General features: G+C 39.1%; 1 protein-coding gene across 2 annotated transcripts in view; it reads right to left on the bottom strand.

The window, feature by feature from the left end:
- The window catches only part of MRPS30 (mitochondrial ribosomal protein S30), a 203963-nt gene that overhangs the window by 174730 nt on the left and 5943 nt on the right, over positions 1–23290 (bottom strand). Inside the window, exons 4-5 of one of the 2 annotated variants that reach the window (XM_050947061.1) lie at positions 22610–22786; positions 18712–18974 (exon numbers count right to left, since the gene is read on the bottom strand). In XM_050947061.1, coding sequence (XP_050803018.1) covers positions 18712–18974; positions 22610–22786 — 440 coding nt within the window. Of the gene's footprint in view, positions 1–18453; positions 18975–22609; positions 22787–23290 lie in introns of those variants that run through there. The other variant, XM_050947060.1, reaches the window with a different exon arrangement.

Raw genomic sequence — 23290 nt, 5'->3', positions numbered from 1 at the left:
GGGATGAAGGGACAGCCTCTGGCAATGGTCAAGGATCAGATCCTACAAGGTGATGATGGGTTCTCTGGCCCAATCCAACAAAGCACTTAAGCATGTGCTTAACTTTAAGCAAATGAGTAGTTCTATTCACATGCTTAAGTGCTTTGCAGAATCAGTCCTGAGCGCTAATACCTTGCAGTTCAGAGGATGTGTTCACTGTCAAAATCATGACATTTCCCCAGAACAGATTAAATCCAAGTTAGATTAGGAGAGTAGCTCTGGTATAAAACAGGGATGACACTGGCATAAACACAGTTTTCTGTTTTTTTCTCCTCTGTGCCAAGCACCCACAACTCCCATATAAAGCCTATTTTACGGTAACAAATGGTATCATGACAGTGACTTGCTTTTTTAAGTCATTCTTCATCTCCCAACATTAATGTCATCCTTCATCATCTGTTGGTGTCTTCATTATAACTTACTGAGCCTGCAGCTTTTACATTCCCCTCCATCATCCCAGTAACATGGAGGAACAAGCGGCTTGGAAAGATCTTTGACCAGTGCTGCAAATACAATGCTGTAAATGTTTTACAATTGTATATGCTAAATAACATTTTTATTTAGAGTGAAAATGACATTACTTTTCTCCTGTCACAAAATACTTGCTACTATTTAAAAGAAGTAGTCAAGAGTTTAGGTTTTATGGGATGCAGTGTGGCTTAGTGGACAGAGTTTTGGAGTGGGACTTAGGAGACCTGGTTTGGCTGCTGGGTAACTATGGGGAAGTTGTGTCTCCTCTCTCTGCGTCAGTTTCCCAGTCTATAATATGGGGACACTGACACTGCCCTTCTTTGCAAAGTGCTTTGAAATGTACTGACAAAAAGTGCTATATAAGAACTAGGTATTAACATATGAAAACAAGATCACTTTTCTGAATTCTTGCATTACAAATATAGATAACGTGCATATGCAGATGACACACACACACATAAATGCTGTCCTGTTCAACACTTTGTTCATTTTGATAAACTGACCTTAGGAGCTGTTCCTACAGACTATATCGCCTATGCTTGTTGCAGGCTATACTCCTCGATGCTCCTGAACATATTGAAGCCCTAAAATATATATTAGCTAAGGAGACATGAGTTAGACAAACTACTGGTTCCAACCACAAGTAATAATCTCTCTACCCCATCAACCTCATCTTGCTAAACCCTGCTAAATCCCTTTGCTTTTGCTCCTCTAATCATGAGGTTTAGAGGCTGCAAGGGCTGCTTTTCACTTCATTAAAATTTCCTTTTAATCTTCTATAATCTGTTAGCATGGCACATAAACTCCCATCAGAAGCTTATTCCTTCTAATTTAGCAAAAGGGGGTAGTTTTACTATGCATTCCATAATTGTAAAGTTAAGCTTCATCTCACACCACGGTCAAACTTGGTTCAAACGGATGGGAAATTAAGCAGCTGAGCAAATGTCAATTACAGTTCGAGTTGGTCGCATTATTTGTTGTAACTCAGTTATCTGGCAAATTTAGCCCTTGTTTCTATTTGTTAAATGTTTGACCTTGAACTCTACTAATGGGACAGGGTGCAGTAGGATCATGAAGCCTCCAGCAAGGGACCTCAGGGCCTGGTATACCTTGTCACAGAACTAGCAACCTACATTTACTTTTTCTTAATATTATTCCATTAATTTTAATTATAACCTCTCCTTTAGATCAAGGGACAAAGGAAAAGAAAGCCAAAGCCTTGTAATGTGGGGAGCCCAAGACTGAAGAGATAACCATTAGGGTACCCTAATCATATTACCTCCTTCCCTCATGTCAGCACAGGACGAGGGTGACAAAGGCCTCCAGGGAAGGGAGAGATGAAGGGCCTCAGTGTCGTCTGTGCAATTATATTTTATCGTAATGTATAGAACCTCTTACTTACCTCACTAGGAAGAGTTCAACGTGTAACCTGATAAATCCTTACCACAAAAAAGATTTGTCAAATATGCACAGCTTCCAGCTGTCTCTACTGATATCCAAAACCATTCAAATTGCTGCATTTGTTAGTTTCCTTGAGTATAAATAAATGATAGTGTGGTTCTTCCAATTCTTTTATTCAGGTTTCACTCATTATTCAAATTATTTTTTCATGACTTGGCTACAGTTATCATAGTATTTTTGCATTCTGCATGCCAGCAAAGCTTCTGATTACTTTTTAAATTCCCTCTTTAATTCACTTCTATTTAACCCTTTCCTTCTCACTTCATGTTGTGATATAAGTAGTATAGCTTATGTGTACATTAAACCTGCAAACATGCAAATAGTCCCATTGACTTCCATTTGTAATGTTCCTCAGATAAAGTATTCAAACGCATGGACTTTGAATTGCTGCATAAATATTTCAAAGGAGTATATAACACACATGCCTCAACACTTCCCCTACATTTTGTTAGTGTGTATTAGTGTTTGATGTTTGAGACAAAAAATATGGGGCCTGGTGCTTTGTACTTTATCTGACAGGATGGGGGAGGCAGAGGTTAAAGTACAGGTTTTGTAGACAAGAGACTCTGCCACTGACCAAGTATGTGACCCGGGGCACATGACTTCACCTCTGTGCCTCATGTTCCCCAGCAGCAGTAGTAAATATTGCATATTAGGGGTAAAGATGCGGCCATGGAATGGAGCTTGATGAAGGGGCAGTACCTATGATTTCTGAGGAAATATACAAAATAAAATATTCTAATATATAACTGAGGACTTTATGCACATTATTGTAAGTTTGAAGTTTCAAAACAAGTGTTTTGGACAAATTTTGCCTAAATTCTCAATTCCAAGAATTTCAAGATAGTTGAACAGGATCTAAGGGCAGAATTTTGCCTATATGATTTCTGTGAATGGCAAAATACAGATTTCATTGGGGTGGGGGGGCTTCCCAGCTAGCATAAGCCAAAAATCACTGAAGATGATGCATTCCTATCTAGAACTAAGGCAGGTAGGTCCTGAAATTCTGACTCAGGCAAAACTCTTTTCTATTGACTTCTATGTAGTTACTCCAGATTTACACTACAGTTTGGACCAGTAACTGCAATGGAAGATTGTGTGAGCAGGTACTGAGTAAAAAATGACCAACAACTGACTAAGGAACCCACAGCTAAGCCCCAAAGATTTTATTCACAAAATTTGGTCTCCATTTCCTTTTATAGTGCTTAAAATAAGCAATATCTCATTCCACTTTAGATTTTGATTTTTTCCCTCCCCCTGAAGCTAGTAAAATGCATGGGAGTTTATTTGAAGGGAAATCACTCATCTTGCTCAGGGAGGGCTTGGTTTCTATTAGTACTGATACGAAAGTCACGCTGCAAGCCTAACTTTTTTTTTACAGGGCAGAAAGAAATGCATCTGAATTTAAAAGGCATCTCCTTGTCTGAGCCGTTTCTAATAAGGAATCCACATCAGACTTAAACAACAGGAAGCAAGCTTTGAAGTTAACTTTCAGTGACAACAGGAAAAGTAATTATGAAGCAGTAGCAAATCATTAAAATTTAGCAGTAAAAGCTCCACAGAAATATTGTCAGGCTTTTCTAAATCTTCCTTCATTGATTTCAACATCGCATCCTAGATTTCAGCTCTTGCTTTGTATGCTGTACTAGTTCATTCTCTCTCTCTGAAGACTCCTCCTCTTTTGAAAATCACATTATTTATCATAGCAACTACTCTATCCTCTGTAGGAAACAATAATTAGAGCTTTAAAGGATGCTTTTAAATAACTTTCTTCAAAACTGTTTTGAAATTAAATGTTATATTTATGTTAGACAGGAGCTAAACACATTTATATTAATTACACAGCACTGGATGTACTTGAAAATTCCCTTGACTTCCTAATAAGACTCAACAGCCCCTCCTACCAAGATTAGGTTTCAGCTTTATATGATGTCACAGTCCCATTCCTTCAAATATTGCCGAAGTCCCCTAGGAGAAAGAAAAAAATAAATCATGGCACTAGTTGCTTCACAGAGGGAACACACCCACTCACAGATAAAAATATTCAATAAGCGAACAAAAAACCATAGGAACTAATCAAGCTATTTCTCCTGTGGGCTGAGGACCTGATCCAATGGCCATTGAAGACAACTGAAGACAACATGAGTCTTTGCATTGATTTCAGTGGCCATTGGATCAGGATCTGAGAGATTGTTATTTCTATTTTTAAACACTTGAGAGACACTTAAATATTACAGTGATGTGGACCATGTAAATACATAGAATTTCTTATTTATTTATTGTCTTTGCATTACATCACTGGTTGAGACTTATAATTAGGTTTCTGTTGTGCATGTTTATGGAAGGCCAATTTAACATTCACTTTAAATGAGTTTGTGCTTCAAATCTGCTTTCTGAACATTCACAGAAAGCAAAGACAGAAGCACTGTGAGCTGGACCAAAGGAAATATGTTTACAAAACTGGAACAATTATTGTGGGAACGTGTATGCAGTATTTGCCCAACTATGTTACTTTCTTTATTTTACAGATGGGGAAAGAAAAGGAGAGGGGTGACGTGACTTTTGATAGGCCACTTCTGGAGAGTTAAATACAAAAAATCTGCGGTAGAGCAAGGATTACAACTTGATATCTCATGACTCCAAGTATCCCACCTATTCCTTTGGCTGATGGTGTCTTTCCTCACTATGTGCAAAACAGGGACAGTAATTATTTCCTGTTACTTAGCTATTGTTTGTAAATGATTCTGAACATGTTAGGTGTTTATAAGGAAAAATATAAGGCTGACCTGTAAAGATTTTTTTCTTTTGAGTTCAGTTTTTGGTTTAATCTTTCATATGGTTTCCCATCTAAGACAAATTATCTTGATTTCTCTCTTTCCCCACCCCCACCCCCACCGTTACCTTAAATTACTTTGCTCAAAGGGTGTTCACTGAGGTGTTTGGTTCACTCTGTCCTTTCCCTCCTCCAAGTCATCTTTTAAAGCATGAAAGCAAAATGGCAATTTCATATTTCGACATTTAAATTTTAGCTCTAGCAGCTTCTGGCCATCTGCAAGTTATGGAGAAAGAACTGTATTCAGAAGTATGCCACAAAACTACAATCTGGGCTATGTAGGCCACAGTTCTTCGTGCACATTATGACATTTTCAGAAAAGCCCAGTAGGTATGTCTTTGAGGAGTGCAAAAGTCCAACAATTCTGCCATTATACTGATTTGGTTTAATGAATGTGCAGTACCACTCTGGTCATGTGCCAGCTCATCTCATAGCTAGTGCAATATTATGCTTACAAAACTGAAACTATAGAACATTTCAGGATTAGTGCATTGTTCATCCTTAGCACAGAATTTAATACTACATTTAGTAGATCCGTACTGTACTTAAATCTCACTAAAGGTTACTAGACAATGAAGGGCCAGATTTTTAAAGGTATGTGCTTATAGAAGAAAATAGGCACCTAGTACAATTTTCAAAAGTGCCTACGCAGTTTAGGTACCTAATTCCCAATGATTTTAATGGAATTTAAGGGCTTAACCTATTTAGACACTTTTGAAAATCTCTCTAGGAGCTTATCTGCATCTTTAGGCACCTATAAGGCACTACTACTGAGGGTTTGTTCAAGCACATTTTTAAACTGCTTTAATTATATTGGTTTGAAACTGGTATAATTATAACAGTACAGCCATTATGTGAACACAGACATAAAGGTGCTTACAGCAGTATAGCTCATTCCCCTATATTTACCTTTTTCTATGGAGTGGAAGAAAAAAAAGAGTGTGAAAAGAAGAGAAATTCATTTCTGGAGTGGGAAGAAACAGGAATGAGCTTTTATGCTCCTTGTGTCTATTGTCAAAATTATTTACTTAATATTAATCAACATATTCAAAGAATCAGGAATATGAAGGTCCCTCTCATCCAAAAGATCCCTTATTGTCTATTGAACTATACTATCCAGCCTGCAGACACCCTATCACCGCAAAGAAGGGCAGGATAAGCCTGCCTTCAGAAGCATTAATAAGCTCAATTGCTGTGGTGTGATTCAAATCACTAATTCCTTCTAGGCTAGGGACTGAGCATGCTGCTTTTCTATTCATAGAGGCTTGCTGGACAATGTTTCAAAGTGTGTGGAATGACTCTTTACCCTTGCTAGCCTTGACAGTGGAAGATGCAAACAAGACTCCAGCGTATGGCGATACTGTCCGTTCACAATCTTAATCAGATAAATTTTGGCTCAGGAAGCAATCAGCAAGATGGAAGCAAATCTTTACTTAGGCCAAATTCCTGTTATTAAACAATTACATAATGGTCGCTCCCACAAGCCCCAACTAGGATCAGGACTCAGCTGTGCAAGAGGCTGTACAAACACAGAAGGCAGCTAGGGCCAGGCTATGCCAATAAAAGTTTACAATCTCACAAGAGTCAAATGAAAAGATTCTAATATTGGATAAGTTGCTAGATCCTACAAAACCAAACAACAGACTTTCAGCTAAACTAAATTATTACCCTTGCAATTATCTTAGGATCATAGAATATTAGGGTTTGGAAGAGACCTCAGGAGGTCATCTAGCCCAATCCCCTACTCAAAGCAGGATCAACACCAACTAAATCATCCCAGCCAGGGCTTTGTCAAGCCAGGTCTTAAAAACCTCTAAGGATGGAGACTCCACCACCTCACTAGGTAACCCATTCCAGTGCTTCACCACCCTCCAAGTGAAACAGTGTTTCCTAATATCCAACCTAAACCTCCCCCACTGCAACTTGAGATCATTACTCCTTGTTCTGTCATCAGGTACCACTGAGAACAGTCTAGCTCCATCCTCTTTGGAACCCCCTTTCAGGTAGTTGAAGGCTGCTATCAAATTTCCCCTCACTCTTCTCTTCTGCAGACTAAATAACCCCAGTTCCCTCAGCCTCTCCTCATAAGTCATGTGCCCTAGCCCCCTAATCATTTTTGTGGCCCTCCGCTGGACTCTCTCCAATTTGTCCACATATCACATGATATACATTTTGAGAGTAGCCCAGGCTACTTACTGTTTAGCACTTCTGATAAGAAAAACCACCACCTCTTCCTTAATTGGGGGTTATTTGAACAGTTTAAAGGTTTGATATTGTTGAATGATCCCAGGAAGCTAATATCTACATGGAACAGATGTTTTTATCTTTCGATTCCAGGTACCAGTTCTTTTAGACAGAAAAATAAATACTCAACTAAAAATATCAAACCTTTCCTCTTTTTCTACCAGTTGTGTAATTCTGCACAAAATGCTGACAAGAAAGAATGTATATACACATACCTGTATATGACCACTTTATTCTCTGCTTACTGAAGCAGCCTTGGAAGGTGCTGATATGTAGAAAATACTTCTATCTCCTGTGTTATGAACACAAATGCCACTAATGTGTATTCAGGTTTCCATATACAATTTAATTCAGAGAGGAGACAAACAGGGAATGTGATAAATGTGTGTAAAATAAGAGTGAGATAAATTGGGAGCTCTGAATTTAGCTTATTGCATAACACAAGAACATGCGGAAGAACATGAAATAGAGTAAATTCATTAGCAGTGGATTGTAAATGTCAGACATCCTAGCTGGGTATGTGAGTAGGCACTTGGATATCACTTGGGTGCACAATACAAGAATCTAGATGGAAGAATATCCTGCACTCTCCAGCATGCTCTTGAGAGTTGTTTAGATACAGCTGATCTGCAAACTTATAGCAATACTATCAACAAAACAACAATTTTAATGCAAAAATAAGACAGTCTATGTTCACATCTAGGAACCACATGATGATGTGTACAATTCGATACAAACAGAAGATGATATCAAAATAGTTATGACTACCCCAGAGAAGTTACCACATGAGCAGTGATCCTATATTCAGAATACTGTTAGCTTGTGGTACAACTGAAGGCTGAGCTTCAATGACAGCAGCACTCCTCATTCTGGGTTATCTGGCTATAACACTACAAATACCCCTTCTTTTTTTTCTTTTTGAAGGTGCTCAGTGATTACCTTAAAAGTTGTTATAGTTGTATTTGTACACCCCTTCTTTGGAACCCAGTGTTCAGTTCTGGTGACCTCGTCTCCAAAAAGATATAGCAGAAACAGAAGGGGTTCATGGATGGGCAATGACAGTTATTAGAAGCAAGGATCTTCAGGCTTTCATACAAGGAGATTGAAATGATCAGGTTAGTTTAACTGAGGGAGGAGACAAACAAGAAAGGACACCATCAATTAATGCATAAATGGTTCAGAGAATGTAAATTGGGAGTACACTCTCATAGTACAAGTGGACAACAAATGAAATTGAAAGGCAAAAAGCTGATAAAAGAAAATATATTTAACACACAACAGTCAGGGAAAATAACTCTTCTGTAGGTCATTGCCTGGAATTTCTTTTAATGTTTATTTTGCTTTTCATTTTTTCCCAAGTTTCCTATGGCAGTGGTCAGCTGGCAAGGAAATTGTGAATCCTTTCCAGTTGGATGTTGAAATGTTTTATTTAAGTGTACAAATCGGATTAAAGCTGTTTGAAAAAGAATATTTTTAGATGTAATCTAAGGGCACAAATTCTTGGAGTATGCAAGTTCTTACTCAGGCAAGGCTTCCTGTTGAAGTTGCATGAGTAACAGTTTTCAGGATTGAGTCCTTTTTGTAAAAACAAAAAAATTATAACTGAGTGTTCAGAAAATATACAGCAGATGGATGCAGAAGCTTTCCTGTTAGGGAACAGCACAAGCATTTGTATAGTATATCTTATAATATTCTTTCAGCATTCTTAACTATTTCATGTTATGCAATGAAAGCATGAAGATGTCTCCATAGGTTCACGAAGTTAAAGGGCTGCTTCGTTTCTAATGATTATGGGACAAATCCTTCAGTCCTTACTAAAGCAAATCCCCTACTGGGAAAGTTACCCAAACAAAGACTAAGGAGTGCTGTATTTGTCCCTTTCTTTTTTTTTTTTTTTACAGAATTAAAACAATAATTGCTATTCTGAGAACTTAAAATGTGAATAGCCAAAGTGCACCCTCCGAAAAGCGTACTCCACTCCTCCTGACTCCAGTGGAAACTGTATGTTCACATCCAAGGGAAGAATTTGGAACTACATGCTATTAATGACATTATTGACACACATTCATCTTTTCCTTTTCAGTCATGTTCAAATGAAACATAGAAGAATATAGAGAAGAAGAAACTATGAGGAAGAAAAGATGGCTATTTCAAACACCAGCCTACGAGCATGATCCAATTTCCACTAATGTCATTGGAGAGATGCCAGTTGGCTTCACTTGAAGCTAGATCAAGCCTTAAGAGGCTGAGTTAACCAATGATCTCTCTGGTACTGTATGCCAGGTATGCTCCCAGAAAGACACCTTTCCAACAGAAACAAAAACTACAACAGAATCCCATGTATTTCCAATACATTTATTTTCTCCGAAGAAATTGCAGGGATGTAATTAATAGGATTAAGTGCCAAATGCTGCTGTCCTTATTGAGTTGTACAGAACATCTCCTGGAGTTTTGCCTAAGCACCTGTTCCATATAAATAAATGGAACATTTCCGTTAACTTTGATAGCATAAGGGCCTGACCCTAAGTACTGGATGATGATAGGATTTAACCCATAACAAAGAAAATAAAGAAAGTTTAAAGCTAGTACCGTTACACTGTATTCTATCAGCCCTAGATGAGCAGATATGACACAAATAGATATGTATCATGGATAGAAGAGCATTCAGGATACCTAAAATTAGTCACTGACATTCATATTTAGGCATCTAAACTTTTCAAAGATGCTGAGCACCCACTACTCCCATTGACTTCAGTGGGGAAGTCAATAAAAGTTGAGGGCACTCAACAACTCAGAGAAGGTGCTTGGCATATTACCCTATCAGAAGTCAAGGGCACAGCACCACTTAGAATTTGGCCTTGGAGCTGATTTGAAAGATAATACAATGATAAATAATCTAATCTATTGTTTTAACTGCATATGCAACATCAACGGTTTCATTTCAGGAAACTAAGATGCAATAGTAGTGGTTTATTTGTGGGTTTTTCCAGATGAAGGTCTGGTTCACCACTGCAGTCATTTGCACCTGTGTTGTATACAATGCTACCATTCTGAGTTAGTAATATTTTATACTTATTTTGCACACATTTGGATGTCTACACAAGGTGCAAGGCAGCAGAGATCCAAGCCCTACATATTTTATTTACCCTAATCTCAGCATATACTTTCTGCTCAAATCCTATGACTCACTCATATGTTCCAGGCCTATCTTGGGTTTACTTAAAACAGATATTTATATCTCCATTAAGAGTAAAGAGACACTATCAAATTGCACCCAATGTCTTGATATCGATCTGTCTTCTTTTTCTGTTTAAAGTGCTGGATAAAATAAGGAAGAATCAAAGTCAACATTAAAACTATATTTATCAAGCCTTCCGGTATTGCATGTTTCCTCCCCGTCCTCTTAAAGCTGTGGGACAAAAAAGCCTGTGCCCATATCTGTGTTCATAAGGCGTAAGTCATATAAGATGACATGTAGAAATATGAGATAATATGGCTCAAACATGTTCCATCCAAATTCTGTGCAGTCTAAAGCTCTGGAAACCCTAAAACAAAACTGGCACTGAAGGATCTCTCATGATATGAGGATCCTCAAGTGACAGAGTCACCAGAGCAGCTCCTATGCTACCCCCTCTGGCAACCCTATGGCCTGTGCAGGGGTTGTGACCATGGGGAACCAAGTGTGGCTTCACATCCCTCCACAGGGATCCTTCAGGCTGCTCCTAACTTACCTTGGGGTACTAGCAGAGCACAGAGATGCCCCTGGTTTCAGCTCTCTGTTGGAAAGGTAGCATTTGAAGAGCAGCTTGCAACAACAGTAGTGAATGAAAAGGAATAAAAAGAATTTGGATGCTATGAAAGCATAAACAGCAAAATGCACTGCAAAATAAACTACAATGTAAGTTATTTTTCTCTTCCTATCTTATGTGTACATTTCTGATTTTAGACAAGCTATACAGCAGATCAAAGTATTTTTAATTTTGTTCAAAGGTTGCTACGTGCCACATCCCACCCTAGAAGTGGCTATACTTTAGTACTGGGCAACAAAATTCCCATAACATGAGCCAAATATGGCCCTCCATTGAACCTGTACAACCTTACCATTTTCAGACAGAATCTGTCTGAAATAGAGGAATAGCACTAAAAATGCTAGAAACCATAAGAATCTTATCTAAACAATGGTTTCCACCAAACCATTGTGAATTTTCCATAGATCAGGGGCAGGGGCCAGCTTTAAGCTGATTCACCCGATTCCCTGGAATCGGGCCCCGTGCCCCCACTCCGGGGGTCTTCGGCTGCATTTCAGCAGCGGGAGGTCCTTTGGTGCTGTGGAAAACCTGGACCAGATGCTCTGCCGCCGAGTATTCTAATCGGGCCCTGTGGGTCATAAAGCCGGCCATGGTCAGAGGTCTCAAAGTCCCAGCTCGTGGGCCACCTGCAGCATGAGAACCTCCCCATGGTGCCCCACGGAAACTTTTTAAAAAGTTCTTTCATCCAGCCCTCATGGCTGCCAGCTGGGATAGAGGGAGGTGAGCAGGCAGGAGAGCTTCACATACCCGTCCCCCCAACGTTGCTCCATTCTGCTGCTCCTGGGACCCTCCCAGGAGCTGCACTCAACAATGTGTCATTCACCTCCGGCAGCTCCATTGCCTGCAGAGAGACCCATGCAGCCAGGCTTCCGGCTGTCTGCTGCAGGTGCCGCTCCCCACAGCTCCCATTGGCTCAGGGAGAGGGACAGAAATACGATCACTAGTTGCGGGGCAGAGTCAGCTATGGAGGCAGCATCATTAGTTGCCAGACAGAGTCAACCATGGAAGCAGCATCACTAGTTGCCAGGCAGTCAGCCAGGACACCATGAGGCCAAGGAAGTGAGGGAAAAGGATGGGAAACGGGCTTGGAAGTGGTTTGAACACCATCTTTAGTGACATTATTGGGCTACCGGGAGGATCTGAGGACTGGCACTGGCCCTAAGGTAAATTGAGTTTTAGATCCCCTGACATAGATCGTTGGACTAACTGGCCAGAAGCAGAAAAGGCAGAAGCAGCATCTGGTATCACTAGAAGGCACCAAAAGTGTGAGGAACCTCTTGATAACCTTTCCTCCTTCCCTTTACCTGCGCTAGACCCTTGCCATAAGAGACTGGAAAAATACAGCTCAGTCAGCCACTCTACAAGTATCATGGGAAAAGCTGGGTTCACCTACTTGAAATCAAACAAGAGGCTGAAAAATGACTCAGATGAATATCAGAAATTTGGCTGCAATTTGACTGAATGCCTACTCAACCCCAAATTTCAGTAAAGTCCTAAAACAAACATGAAATCCACTAGAATTATGTCATTTTATTTTTCTTGAAAAGAATTTGAGATTTGTTCCTGAATAAGTATTAAAGTGAATCATGCCTGCTTTGAAGTTACTGGGTACCTAGCATTAGGCATTAACATAGTTTCAATTTCCTTCCCATACCCCCATTTCCTGCTGACTGGGCCCTGGCTTGAATAATTTATCATCATTCAATATCCAGTCAGAGTTTACTTTCAGACATGAGATGCATCTGAGGTCAGGTCTACACTACCGCCTAAGCCAATATAATGTATATCGCTGAGGGGTGTGAAAAAGCCTCCCCTCCCCACAAGTAACGCAAGTTTTGCATTGTCCACGCCAGTGCTATGTTGGGGGGAGACTGTCTCTCGGTGACATAACTTCCGCTTCTTGCCAAGGTGGAGTAATTATGAAATGGGAGAGCGCTCTCTTGTCAGCATAACGCATTTTCACCACATGTGCTACAGCAGCCCAGTTGCATCAGTGCAGCTGCACCAATGTAGTGCTGTGGTATCAGGCCTTTCCTGACATGGATACTTTACAGTGAGCTCCTTCCTAAATAGAAGAGAAATTGTTACAACGGCTACCACTCTGACACATTTTACAATGATGTAATGGTAGAGGAGAACCTAACAGTACTTCTGAAATGGCTTTGGAAATAGTGAACACTACCAGAGTCTGATCTTCACGCACTTAACTGAAGGCTCCTTCTGTGGAACTCAGTCACGGTTAAACTGATGCTCAGTTAAGATGAAACATAATTGGCAAAGACAGATGATATAATGGTGTTGGTAGTGGGTTGTCTGTTTTTTGTTTTTTTAAACCTGACTGGTTTTATCTAAGTGTAAATCAACATTCAGAGCAACGGTACTGTAACAAATCCTTGGCCAGCTTGGACTACTACACTACACATCATGGCCACTCAGAACTTTGTGGAAGCAGTAGAGACAGAATCCAAAGTCTTCTGCCCCATAAGCACAGGCTCCACTCACTTGAGTTACAGAAGTCTTATTACTAGAAGGCCGTGTACAGACCTTCACCGGACATTGATGCCTGGAGAATGTTTGGACATCAATGATAAAAACCTCTATTTCAAATTGGACAACACTCATCACATTTTGCAACACAGGAAACACTCTCTACTCCAAGTTTGCTAATGCATTCATGATGCTGAGCTGAAGGACACTTTTCCTAATGTGTGTATAGCTTTGAGGAAACTGTTCACGTTACCGCTCACAACTGTGACCAGCAAAGTGCAGCTTTTCAAAGCTCAGACTCATTAAAACATATCTTGGATAGACAACGGCCAACTAGAGAGTGACAGTTATTTTATTGCCTGAAAATGTCTTTATTGCTTGAAAATGTCTTTGGATCTCTTGGACACTGTGCTTCAGTTCGCAAGGGCAAAGGAGAGAAAAGCCACCTTTGGAACTAAAGGACTAGGATTAACATTCTAAGGCTGTCACCTACTGTAACTCTATTTGATGTTTGTGCACAGGTTCAATTTCTTGATGTTAGCACATTTCAATTATTCCTAAAATTAAAAAGTTTCTATAAGCTTAGAGGAAACCATTTTTTTGTTTGCTTATATATGGCATGAATACAGATTTACAGATCCTAGCATACAAATTTATCATCTTATAAGACAGGGATAAATCATGCATCAAAGTCATGAAATGGGCTATAAATGCAATAATAAATAAGGTATTCAAAATTATAACAAATTTAGGGGCAGAGGGGTGCCAAAGACACTCCTTGCCTGAGGCACCATTTGATCTAGGGCCAACCCTGCCTAGGACTGTTGGAAGTCTACATAAAACTGAATCAGACATTTAATTTGTCACTGATGCAGGTTTAAGTATGCTTGTCTTGAATCTCAGACCAGTGTAAATTTTTGAGAGAAAGTTCTACACTTGGAGAAAGTTGTTGGGGTAGGGGTTAGTTTGTTTGTTTAAACAAGTGGCAGCTGTTTGAAGATGTTCAGAGGCTGGAATTTGAAAATGAGCCCTGGAAGCTGGACTGGTGGTCAAAGTGAAGGTGAGGAACTGAAAAAAATAAGCTAGGTACAATTTACCACACGGCTATTATCATTACATGATACGTGTGGGTATAACCACTACCAAAGATATGAATGTTTGTTACTGAGGGCATCTTTTGTACAATACTGTAGAGCAAAACAACTTTTAAAGGTTACTCAATGCATTTTCCATTAGGATAAAGAAAGTATTTCACATTCAAATGACTTTTTGGAGAAACAGAAGGATGGGCTAGGCGATTTTTGCTTCTATTCACTTTTTGTGAATAGCTGACTTATCAGCCTTGTACAGGTGCATTTTTGCTGACTATCTTTTTCCATTTCCTTGGCACAGGAACAGAAAAGCAAAATAGCATATGTTTTATTGTGTAAGGCCTGACGGAAAACAGAGAACTTTCTGTTCTTCAGAATGTCTCAGCCAGGACCTCCAAGCTTTCAAAAAAATAAAATAATTCTTTTTGAGAGGGTCTTTAAAAAAAAAAAAAAAAAAAAAAAAAGTCTCAGGAGCACATAATGCCAACTGTGGCATTACTTGAAAATGAACATAAGTAGCAAATACTGTTTGAATAACTGTCCCTTAACTTATCACAAAGGTGGGACTAGAAATAGATTAGGGGCCCAATCCTGCAAATCTGCAGATTGGTCTGACTCACTTGAGCTGTCTCGTTCTAGTAACGCTGTATTTATTTGATATATGGTATGCTGAAGAACCTATGCAATGGGAGGCACTGTACATATAACATAATGCTACATTAGAACCTCAGGAACAGAAGTTGTTCATAACTCTGAACAAAACATTATCGTTCTTTCAGAAGTTTACAACTGAACATTGACTTACTAAAGCTTTGAAAATTTACTATGCAAAAGAAAAATTCTGCTTTCCCTTTCTTTTAGTAGTTTATGTTTAACACAGTACTGTATGGTATTTGATTTTTTATTTTTTCTTGGGGCGCAGGGGGAAGGAAGGGGTGTCTGTGCTGCTGCCTGAATGTGTACTTCCGATTCCAAGTGAGGTGTGTGGTTAACCGGTCAGTTTGTAACTCTGAGGTTCTACTGTATTCCCATGCATTAATGTATAAAGCGAGCTGAGTGTTGGGACACAAAGAGGAACAAAAGGCTTAACGGGCACCAGCTCCATTTCTGATCCTGTGGAAGCTCTGCTGCATTAACTACAAGGGGTTCTGCAGGGCTTTTGGCAGATGGGAAGCAAAATGGGGCTGGTCATCCATAGCACATCATTCCCTTCCAGACCTGCAGAACTGCCAGCAGAATTTTTCCTCAGATTGCACATTGAGTATTACCATAGTTTTTGGCTATTCCCCCTCCCAGTAGCCCAAGGAATGGGTGAGTAGCAGCAAAATACATGCTAGGAAGGCTCAAAGAGGAGTTGTACTATTAGGGTGTAGGGAACCTTAGTCTCTCTGTGCTGCTATATCCCTCCACACAAGATAGCCCTCCCCACTATGCAGATCCTGAGACATTCATTTAACTGAAAGGCCACATGCCCCTTTTCCAAAAGGAAACAGGCTGTTTGGTAACTCCACACATTTAAACTGTGCAGGTAATTTCCTGATCCTTGACAGTAGGAATCGTCCAGACTCTAATGATCATAGGTTAATTGAATATGAAACAAACACAAAATAAGCAGAAATGTAAGCAAAAGTCCTTTTGCAGAAGGGATATGGGCGTTATCTCCTTTTCACCCTTGTTGTGCCCCCAAAAGACAGAATTTAGCCCTTAATAAGGCAAGTAAAAGCCAACATAGATCAGTAGGGATGGAGAGTAATGAGGCAGGATAAGATCTATGCCACTAAAACAAAGTTCAAAGGGTAAATGGGGCAACAAAGACTAGTGTTAACTTGCAAAGAACATTTCAGCTCACCCTAGAGCTTTCCTATTTATATGTGCAGATTAAAAATGAAAACTGATAAACTAAAAAGAATTGCAAGTACCTAGACAAGAGCCGCGCCGATATTAAACATCAACACTGCCTGTTCTTGAATGGCAGAAGATGGAGAATTACTTACATGTCAATAGTTTTGGACTAGACTGTATCTAGTCCTATGTGGTCATAAAGCGAAGGGTACATAGTCTTCAGACTCCAGCATTCCTGCATGGAATTTAGAGAAGGCTGCAAAAAGGTTTCCAGTACAGGTCCCCTATTTTCAGTCTCAGAATGTAGACACCAGAACAGCTGATATTTCCCAGACTTGGTATCTGCTTGAGAGTTGTTAAAAAAAATCTTTTTTTTTAAATAAAGCAAAATAGTTCAGCAGTTGGGATTATAAAGGAGAAAGACAAATAGTTTCCCCTATTACCCAAAAAATATGATTTAATTCTGAATTCTTCCTTACCTCCCTCATGTTCCCTGCCTAGAGGCACAGGTTAAAATTAATAGAAAGCTAAAAACAACCAACTTTGTAAGTTTCACTCCCTTATGACGCCCTTGAATTGACTTTTTTAAAAGTTCTGTCAGACACCAAACCCTGCAGAATAAGATGTAAAAGAAATAAAGTTGGTCCCCATGAGATTTAAAGTAGCAGCATCAAATGTTTCTGCTGAATGGAGCTAAAGAACAGGAATCTAGCAGTTTGTGATGTTCTAGATTTAAACATTTAGCAGTTATATATTCCCACTTTCAACAATACTAGAGATTTCCTTCATTGTCAGTGTATTTCAGCCTTAAATACTATGGACCAGACAGTACAAAAAAGAAAGATTAATGCCACTCTACAGATAAGTTATTTTAACTTTAGTAAGTGATCTAATGTACTGGAGACTACTGTGCATATTTATGATTTGTCTCAGCTTTGCAAATCAGTGAAAAAATATAAAGCAAAGACAATTTCATTTCTTCTTCTGCAACAGAATGGTAAACAGTGCCACCTACTGTTTGTCAGTTTTTCTTAATTCCTTATGAGATGCCAGTTGTAAAGACAGCAGAGGAGCTCAGCTATTTAGGAGAGCCTGGGAGTAGAGCCATGACTGCTCTGGATTGAGAGCAGCCAGCTGAGGTGGTTCTGGCACCTGATAAGGATGTCCCCTGGGAGGTTTCCTTTGGAACTCTACTGGGCACATCCCAGAGGGAGGAGATCTGGAGGCTGGCCTGGGAATGCTGGGGAATCCCCCAAAAGAAGCTGAAATCTGTTGCAGAGGAAAGGGAGGTCTGGTTCTTCCTACTCTCCATGCTGCCGCCACAACCCTCACCAGTAAAAGTGGCATAAAGGAAAAAGACAGACAATGACAAGGGCTGTGGTGGATTCTCCATCACTGACAACTATAAAATTATGATTGGATGTTTTTCTAAAAGATATGATCTAGGACAGGGATTGGCAATCTTTGACATGCCTCGGCCCATGCTGCTTCCCGCAGCCCCCATTGGCCTGGAAGGGCGAACTGCGGACAGTGGGAGCTGCGACTGGCAGAACCTGCGGACGCTGCAGGTAAACAAACTGTCCCAGCCTGCTAGCGGCTTTCCCAGACGGGCCACATGCCAAAGGCTGCCAATCCCTGCTCTAGGAATTAATTTGGGGAAGTTCTATGGCTGGTCTTATACCAGAGGTCAGACTAGAGGATCACAGTGGTCCATTCTGGCCTGGGAAACTATGAAACCTGTGGACTCAACTTTGTAAAAAGGAAGTACTTAACAATTAAAAGTTAACCAGAATTTATGTAGTCTTATGCAAATTATTCGAGGATAAATCAATTACTTGAAAAGAAACCTACTCGCTTACTAAACTTCTAACTCCTCCCCTGAAGTCATAGCTAAAACAATGCTTTAGCATAAGAAAAGATTTTACAAGATGACGTTACAGCGTGTTATCAGAAAACTTGTGCGAAAACTACTATCAAGTTTTATAAGTACTTCAATTGTGTTGAGACTGCCTCTTCCAAGGAGTTTACAGTCTACATGGACAACACTGTTCTACTGCCCATCAAGTTTGCATGAGGAAATCTCAGTTTGTTGAAACACAGAATCCAGGTCATTTTTTGGGCTCTATTTAAAAAAAAATCAAGGTACCTTACTTCAAATACAAGTATACAAAAGGCATTAAGTTATTCTATATGTTTATTTTCAATGTACAGCACCACATATTTTGGTGAGTGTGTGAGAATAAGCCCCACAAGAAATCACAGAATACATTTTCTTGTTTACAGTCTCTCTCTCTCTCTCTCTCTCTCACACACACACACACACACACACACACCCCCCTTGAATAAGCATGAAGAACCATTCCATCAGAAGTCAAATGAAATGTGATGTGAAGCCCAGGCATTTAAACAGAGCCTTTGGTAGCCTAATTTACAGTTGCTCTGGCCTGTTTAGCAGAAACTGAACTAACTGAAGCAGAATTTCATCATTAAAACCTTTTACGTTATTGCCTTCCACAGCTTCATATAAGGGCTTACTTTCTGTTCCCCAACAGATATTCTTCCGAGGGTTATTTTGATCAGCTTGTACAGTTAGTGCTAAGGTATTCAGCTGATAACAAAAGAAAGCAAAGTATTTTCCATCAGTGATCACAGCCTGCGATACAAAGGGACGGGTCACATCTGCCTCACACCAGAATCCTGTAAATGAAATTACACCCTAGTTACACAAGGCATAAGTAATATTCATATTAGCACGGGGCTTGAAATACAGACAGAGTTACAAGCCTAAACGGCTTATCCTCAAGGAACAAGATAGTTTTAGATTGTTCAGTCATAACATTTTACATAATAATCTAAAAAGACATCCTCACCTCACCCACCCCCAAGAAAAGTTGTGTGTCATATACCTTAAGGACCACTTTCAAAATTATGCTAACGTATATGCTCACAAATCTGAACACAAAACTAACTTTTTCAATGCACATGGATTCTCATGGAACCGAGTCTGAACACAAAGGTTACCCATCTTGCACAAAACTGCATGTTTAAAATTAGATACAATATACAGCACCATACATTTGGTGTGTCCTGCAGACTATTTTTGGGGGGAGGGAATCAGATCTTTGGCAGCCCAGCACCTTCTATTTAGAGGATAACGGAATTTTCCATAAATCCTCTTTTGGTGAAGTGACTTTGTCAATAAGGGAATGCACTTTTTCATTACGACAGTTCAAGAATATGTTCTGTTAATTCAAGTTTAATACACCATTATTGTTGAATACTAAATAAAATGGTTAGAGACACAAGCTAAATCTTTTATTGGGACAAACAAAATGGTTCTCCTTTTATACTATATCATGTTGTGCATGCACAATAGCATATGCAGAGAACTGTACCTGCAGCACAAATATTGAATACATACGCTTCCTTACGCAATGCTCACTACTAAAATTATAAAATAACCCAGTAGAGTCAGAGAATGAAAACAAATGTTACTGTCTTATATATCAATATCACTAAAATTCTAGTGACTTGTAAAGATGAGACCCTCAATTTCAGTGTTATAGGTACACCACAAAAAAAAGATAAGTTTGGGATCACATGTGATTAGCATATACTATTACACATGCACAATTTGATGCAAAACCATCTTCTTACTGTTTTATACAGATGTATTAATTAGGGGATTTGTATCACTGTGACCTAAATATGGTGTCATTACTTCAGAAATTGCTTCCACTACCAGAAGCTAGCTATTAGCTCACAGCATCTATAGCTAAGTGAATTAAGTTCTCTTGAACCATCTCTTCTTTCCAGCTGAGGTCTCATTTAATATTTATAAATTCTTTATGGAATTAGAATCGTACAGATTGTGAATATGGATGTTTGCTCAAATATACACAGTATCTCTATTTCTCAACAATTCGTTTTTTTATTATTTTGATCAGATACAAGTCGTGGAATACTAATGATCAATATGTTGGTCTACTTTTTGTAATCTGTTTTGGACTAAAAAAATCTCTAGTCTCTGATATTATGCAAGTACATTTGGCATTATTTCTTTAGATATAAACTGTTAGAATTTAGCACAGGACATATCTGAAAGGCCAAGTGCTAGAGCAAGAACATTAGATTTCGTGTGCCTGTAATGTTTACTGGTTCAGGATAAAACCATTAGCTTGATCCCCATAGCAACTGTTCATCTTTTGTGTTTCATTATAATGTACAATACAAGCTCATGAGGCTGCTTTCAAAAACAGTTCATCTTATTGCATAGTAAACTGGCTTATAATCAAATTCCATCTTCCATGAAGATTTGTGTAAGAGAAGTTTGATTTATATGCACCCAACATGGAGTAGAATTTAACTGCCAAAATTCCACTGTAACACCCCATTTTTTTGGAATACTGATTTCAGCTGCTTACTATCATATACCTCAGCCAAAAAACTCTAGTGTATAGACTACATATTTTAACCTAAAAAATACCAAAAATAATTTTACACATACAATTACAAGACTAATAAGTGCCATTTAATATTCTATATATTTCATAATTTTTGCTGATTCAGATAGCAAGACTGGAGTTGTTCACCAATACTAATATAGGATAGACTGGTGCCAAAAGGTAAACTGCAAAAGCAGCTTGATTAAATTATGGAAAACACTCAGCTAGTTTTAGCTTTAAAAGATATATACAGGTACCCAAAGAAATATGAAAATTAAGCATTTGAAATGCCAGGCTTTCCAAAGTGAGTTTGTCTAGGTCAGCGGTACTCAAACTTAATTGCACCATGACCCCCTTCTGACAATAAAAATTACTATATGACCCCAGGAGGGGGCATTGAAGCCTGAGAGAGCCCTGCTACCCCAGATGGTGGTGGTGAGGGGGTAGCCAGGGGGTTAAATTCAAAGCCCAAAGGCTTCAGCCCCATGCAAGGGGCCTGTAACCTGATCCCTGACACCCAGATCGTCAGGCTTGGGCTTCCGCCCCAGCAAGTTTAAGCCAGCCCTGGTAACCCCATTAAAATGGGATCGTGATGCACTTTGGGGTCCTGACCCACAGTTTGAGAACCCCTGATCTGGGTGAGGCAGCTTTGTAATTTCAAGCACTTTTAAGAGTCAGACTGATCACACCATATTTACTCTTCAGTTCTAACCTATTATGCATTAAACAAAGTTTTTTTCTTTAGAAGCATGTTAGAGGGCCTTTCCCGTTGCTAATCTATTTAAAGAGTAACTCAGATACATTTCATAACTCTACTAGGCTGCCTTTTTTTTTTTTTTTTAAATAGTATTAACTCTGCATCAGTACTTGGTTTAATTAAACCAAAGCTGAAGTACCTATTTCCCATCAAGACACCTCTCCCTAATGCTCTTACAGTCATTTTATTGACTTCAGTTTCACAGATGATATAACATGGCAGGGACCAATGAGGATAGAAATATCTGGATTTTTCTTATAAGTGGTCACAACTTTATTAGATTCCATAACAGTACAACTTGGCTTGGCAGCAACGAAAATGAGAAAAATAATAGATGCTCTCTCTATCTGGGCTTTGCATACGGAGGAGGGCTAGCTGAGTGGTTTGAGTATTGGCCTGCTAAACCCAGGGTTGTGAGTTCAATCCTTGAGAGGGCCATTCAGGGATCTGGGGCAAAAAGTTGTCTGGGGATTGGTCCTGCCCTGAGTAGCGGGTTGGAGTAAATGACCTCCTGAGGTCCCTTCCAACCCGGATATCTATATGGGATAGGAAAGTAACAGAGCATCACTCAGTCCCAGGGCACCACCTTGCCCATTTAAGACCAAGGCCTTTAAAAGCCTTTGGTTCAAGTCAGAGGAACCAACTACTTTAAATCCATGAGCTGGTTGACACGATTAAGCAAGTTGGTTATTATTTGCTATTGCCATTTTAATTACTCCTAGAACACTATTTATCTCAAAACATAAGATTTAATGCTTTAGACATTTTATAATGCCAACTACTGATCTGCAAATATTTGGTTTGATGTATATTACTCCTTTTAACTCTCTTGATCAAGACAGGATTAAACAAAAATTAAGGAAGTCAGAGGACTGAGATCCAACATAGCATTTTTTCTTTACTGCTCTCGTTTTCTATGATTTTTTTTTAAAAATCCAGTCAACCTAATCTCAGTTTGACACGCCCCCATATACATAGTTTAATTGGCTCATTTAAGTTTCAATAATGAAATTAAAACATGTTCTACACAGAAAGAAAATCACATAAAACACACAAATGGAAGATAAAAGGAAAGGGAGAAAAGTCTGTCTTATAAATGGCTACCAATCAAGCTATAAGTTTTGCCTCACCTTGATACATAGCTTGTGCTGCGGTCCAAGCAAAGAGACTTGCAATACCATTAGCTCGATAAGTTACTTCAATTTGATCAGCAAGGTTTGCTTTTAATAATCGCTCCCTTTTCAGTTTATCAGGAATCAAATGAAATTGCGTATGACCATAGCTGCATGGATCTGCCACTTTTGATCCTGAGTTCATAAAAAGGAGAAAAGTTAAAGCCACTTTAAAAATCAACTGTTATAGGCAGCATCAGAGATTAAGGAAAAAATAATATTTCTGTCATCTCTATTATTTAGACTTCTGCTCATCAAATTAACATGTTATTTTAAAAAAAGTCAGCTTGGTTTGAAATGTTGACATTAATATTTCTTTGGCTTCCTCTAGTTCAAAAGATTAAGTCTCCTTATGAACTCACTTGCTCGCTGTAACTGGAGAAAAGACACTGAAATTAAAGTTGTTAATTTGCTAGTGTTGGTCCAATCTTGCTCCCACTGAAATTAAAGGCGTTTTGCCTCTTTCGCCTTCATTGACTGGATGTTGTTTAAAAAGACCAGAAGGCTCCTTTTAAAGCTGACAGGTAACTGATCTTCCTGTAGCAAAAGTGGTAAGAAGCATATTTTTCTGAGCTGTAGGAGAATAATGGTGGGCTTGGCCCTGACTGTACAGGTATCTGGTTTATTATAGAGAAGCAA

Source organism: Gopherus flavomarginatus, chromosome 3, assembly GCF_025201925.1.
Source record: "Gopherus flavomarginatus isolate rGopFla2 chromosome 3, rGopFla2.mat.asm, whole genome shotgun sequence".
Lineage (NCBI taxonomy): Eukaryota > Metazoa > Chordata > Testudines > Testudinidae > Gopherus > Gopherus flavomarginatus.
Note: the sequence above shows the minus strand (reverse complement) of the source record. Positions and strands in the feature narration are given on the sequence as shown.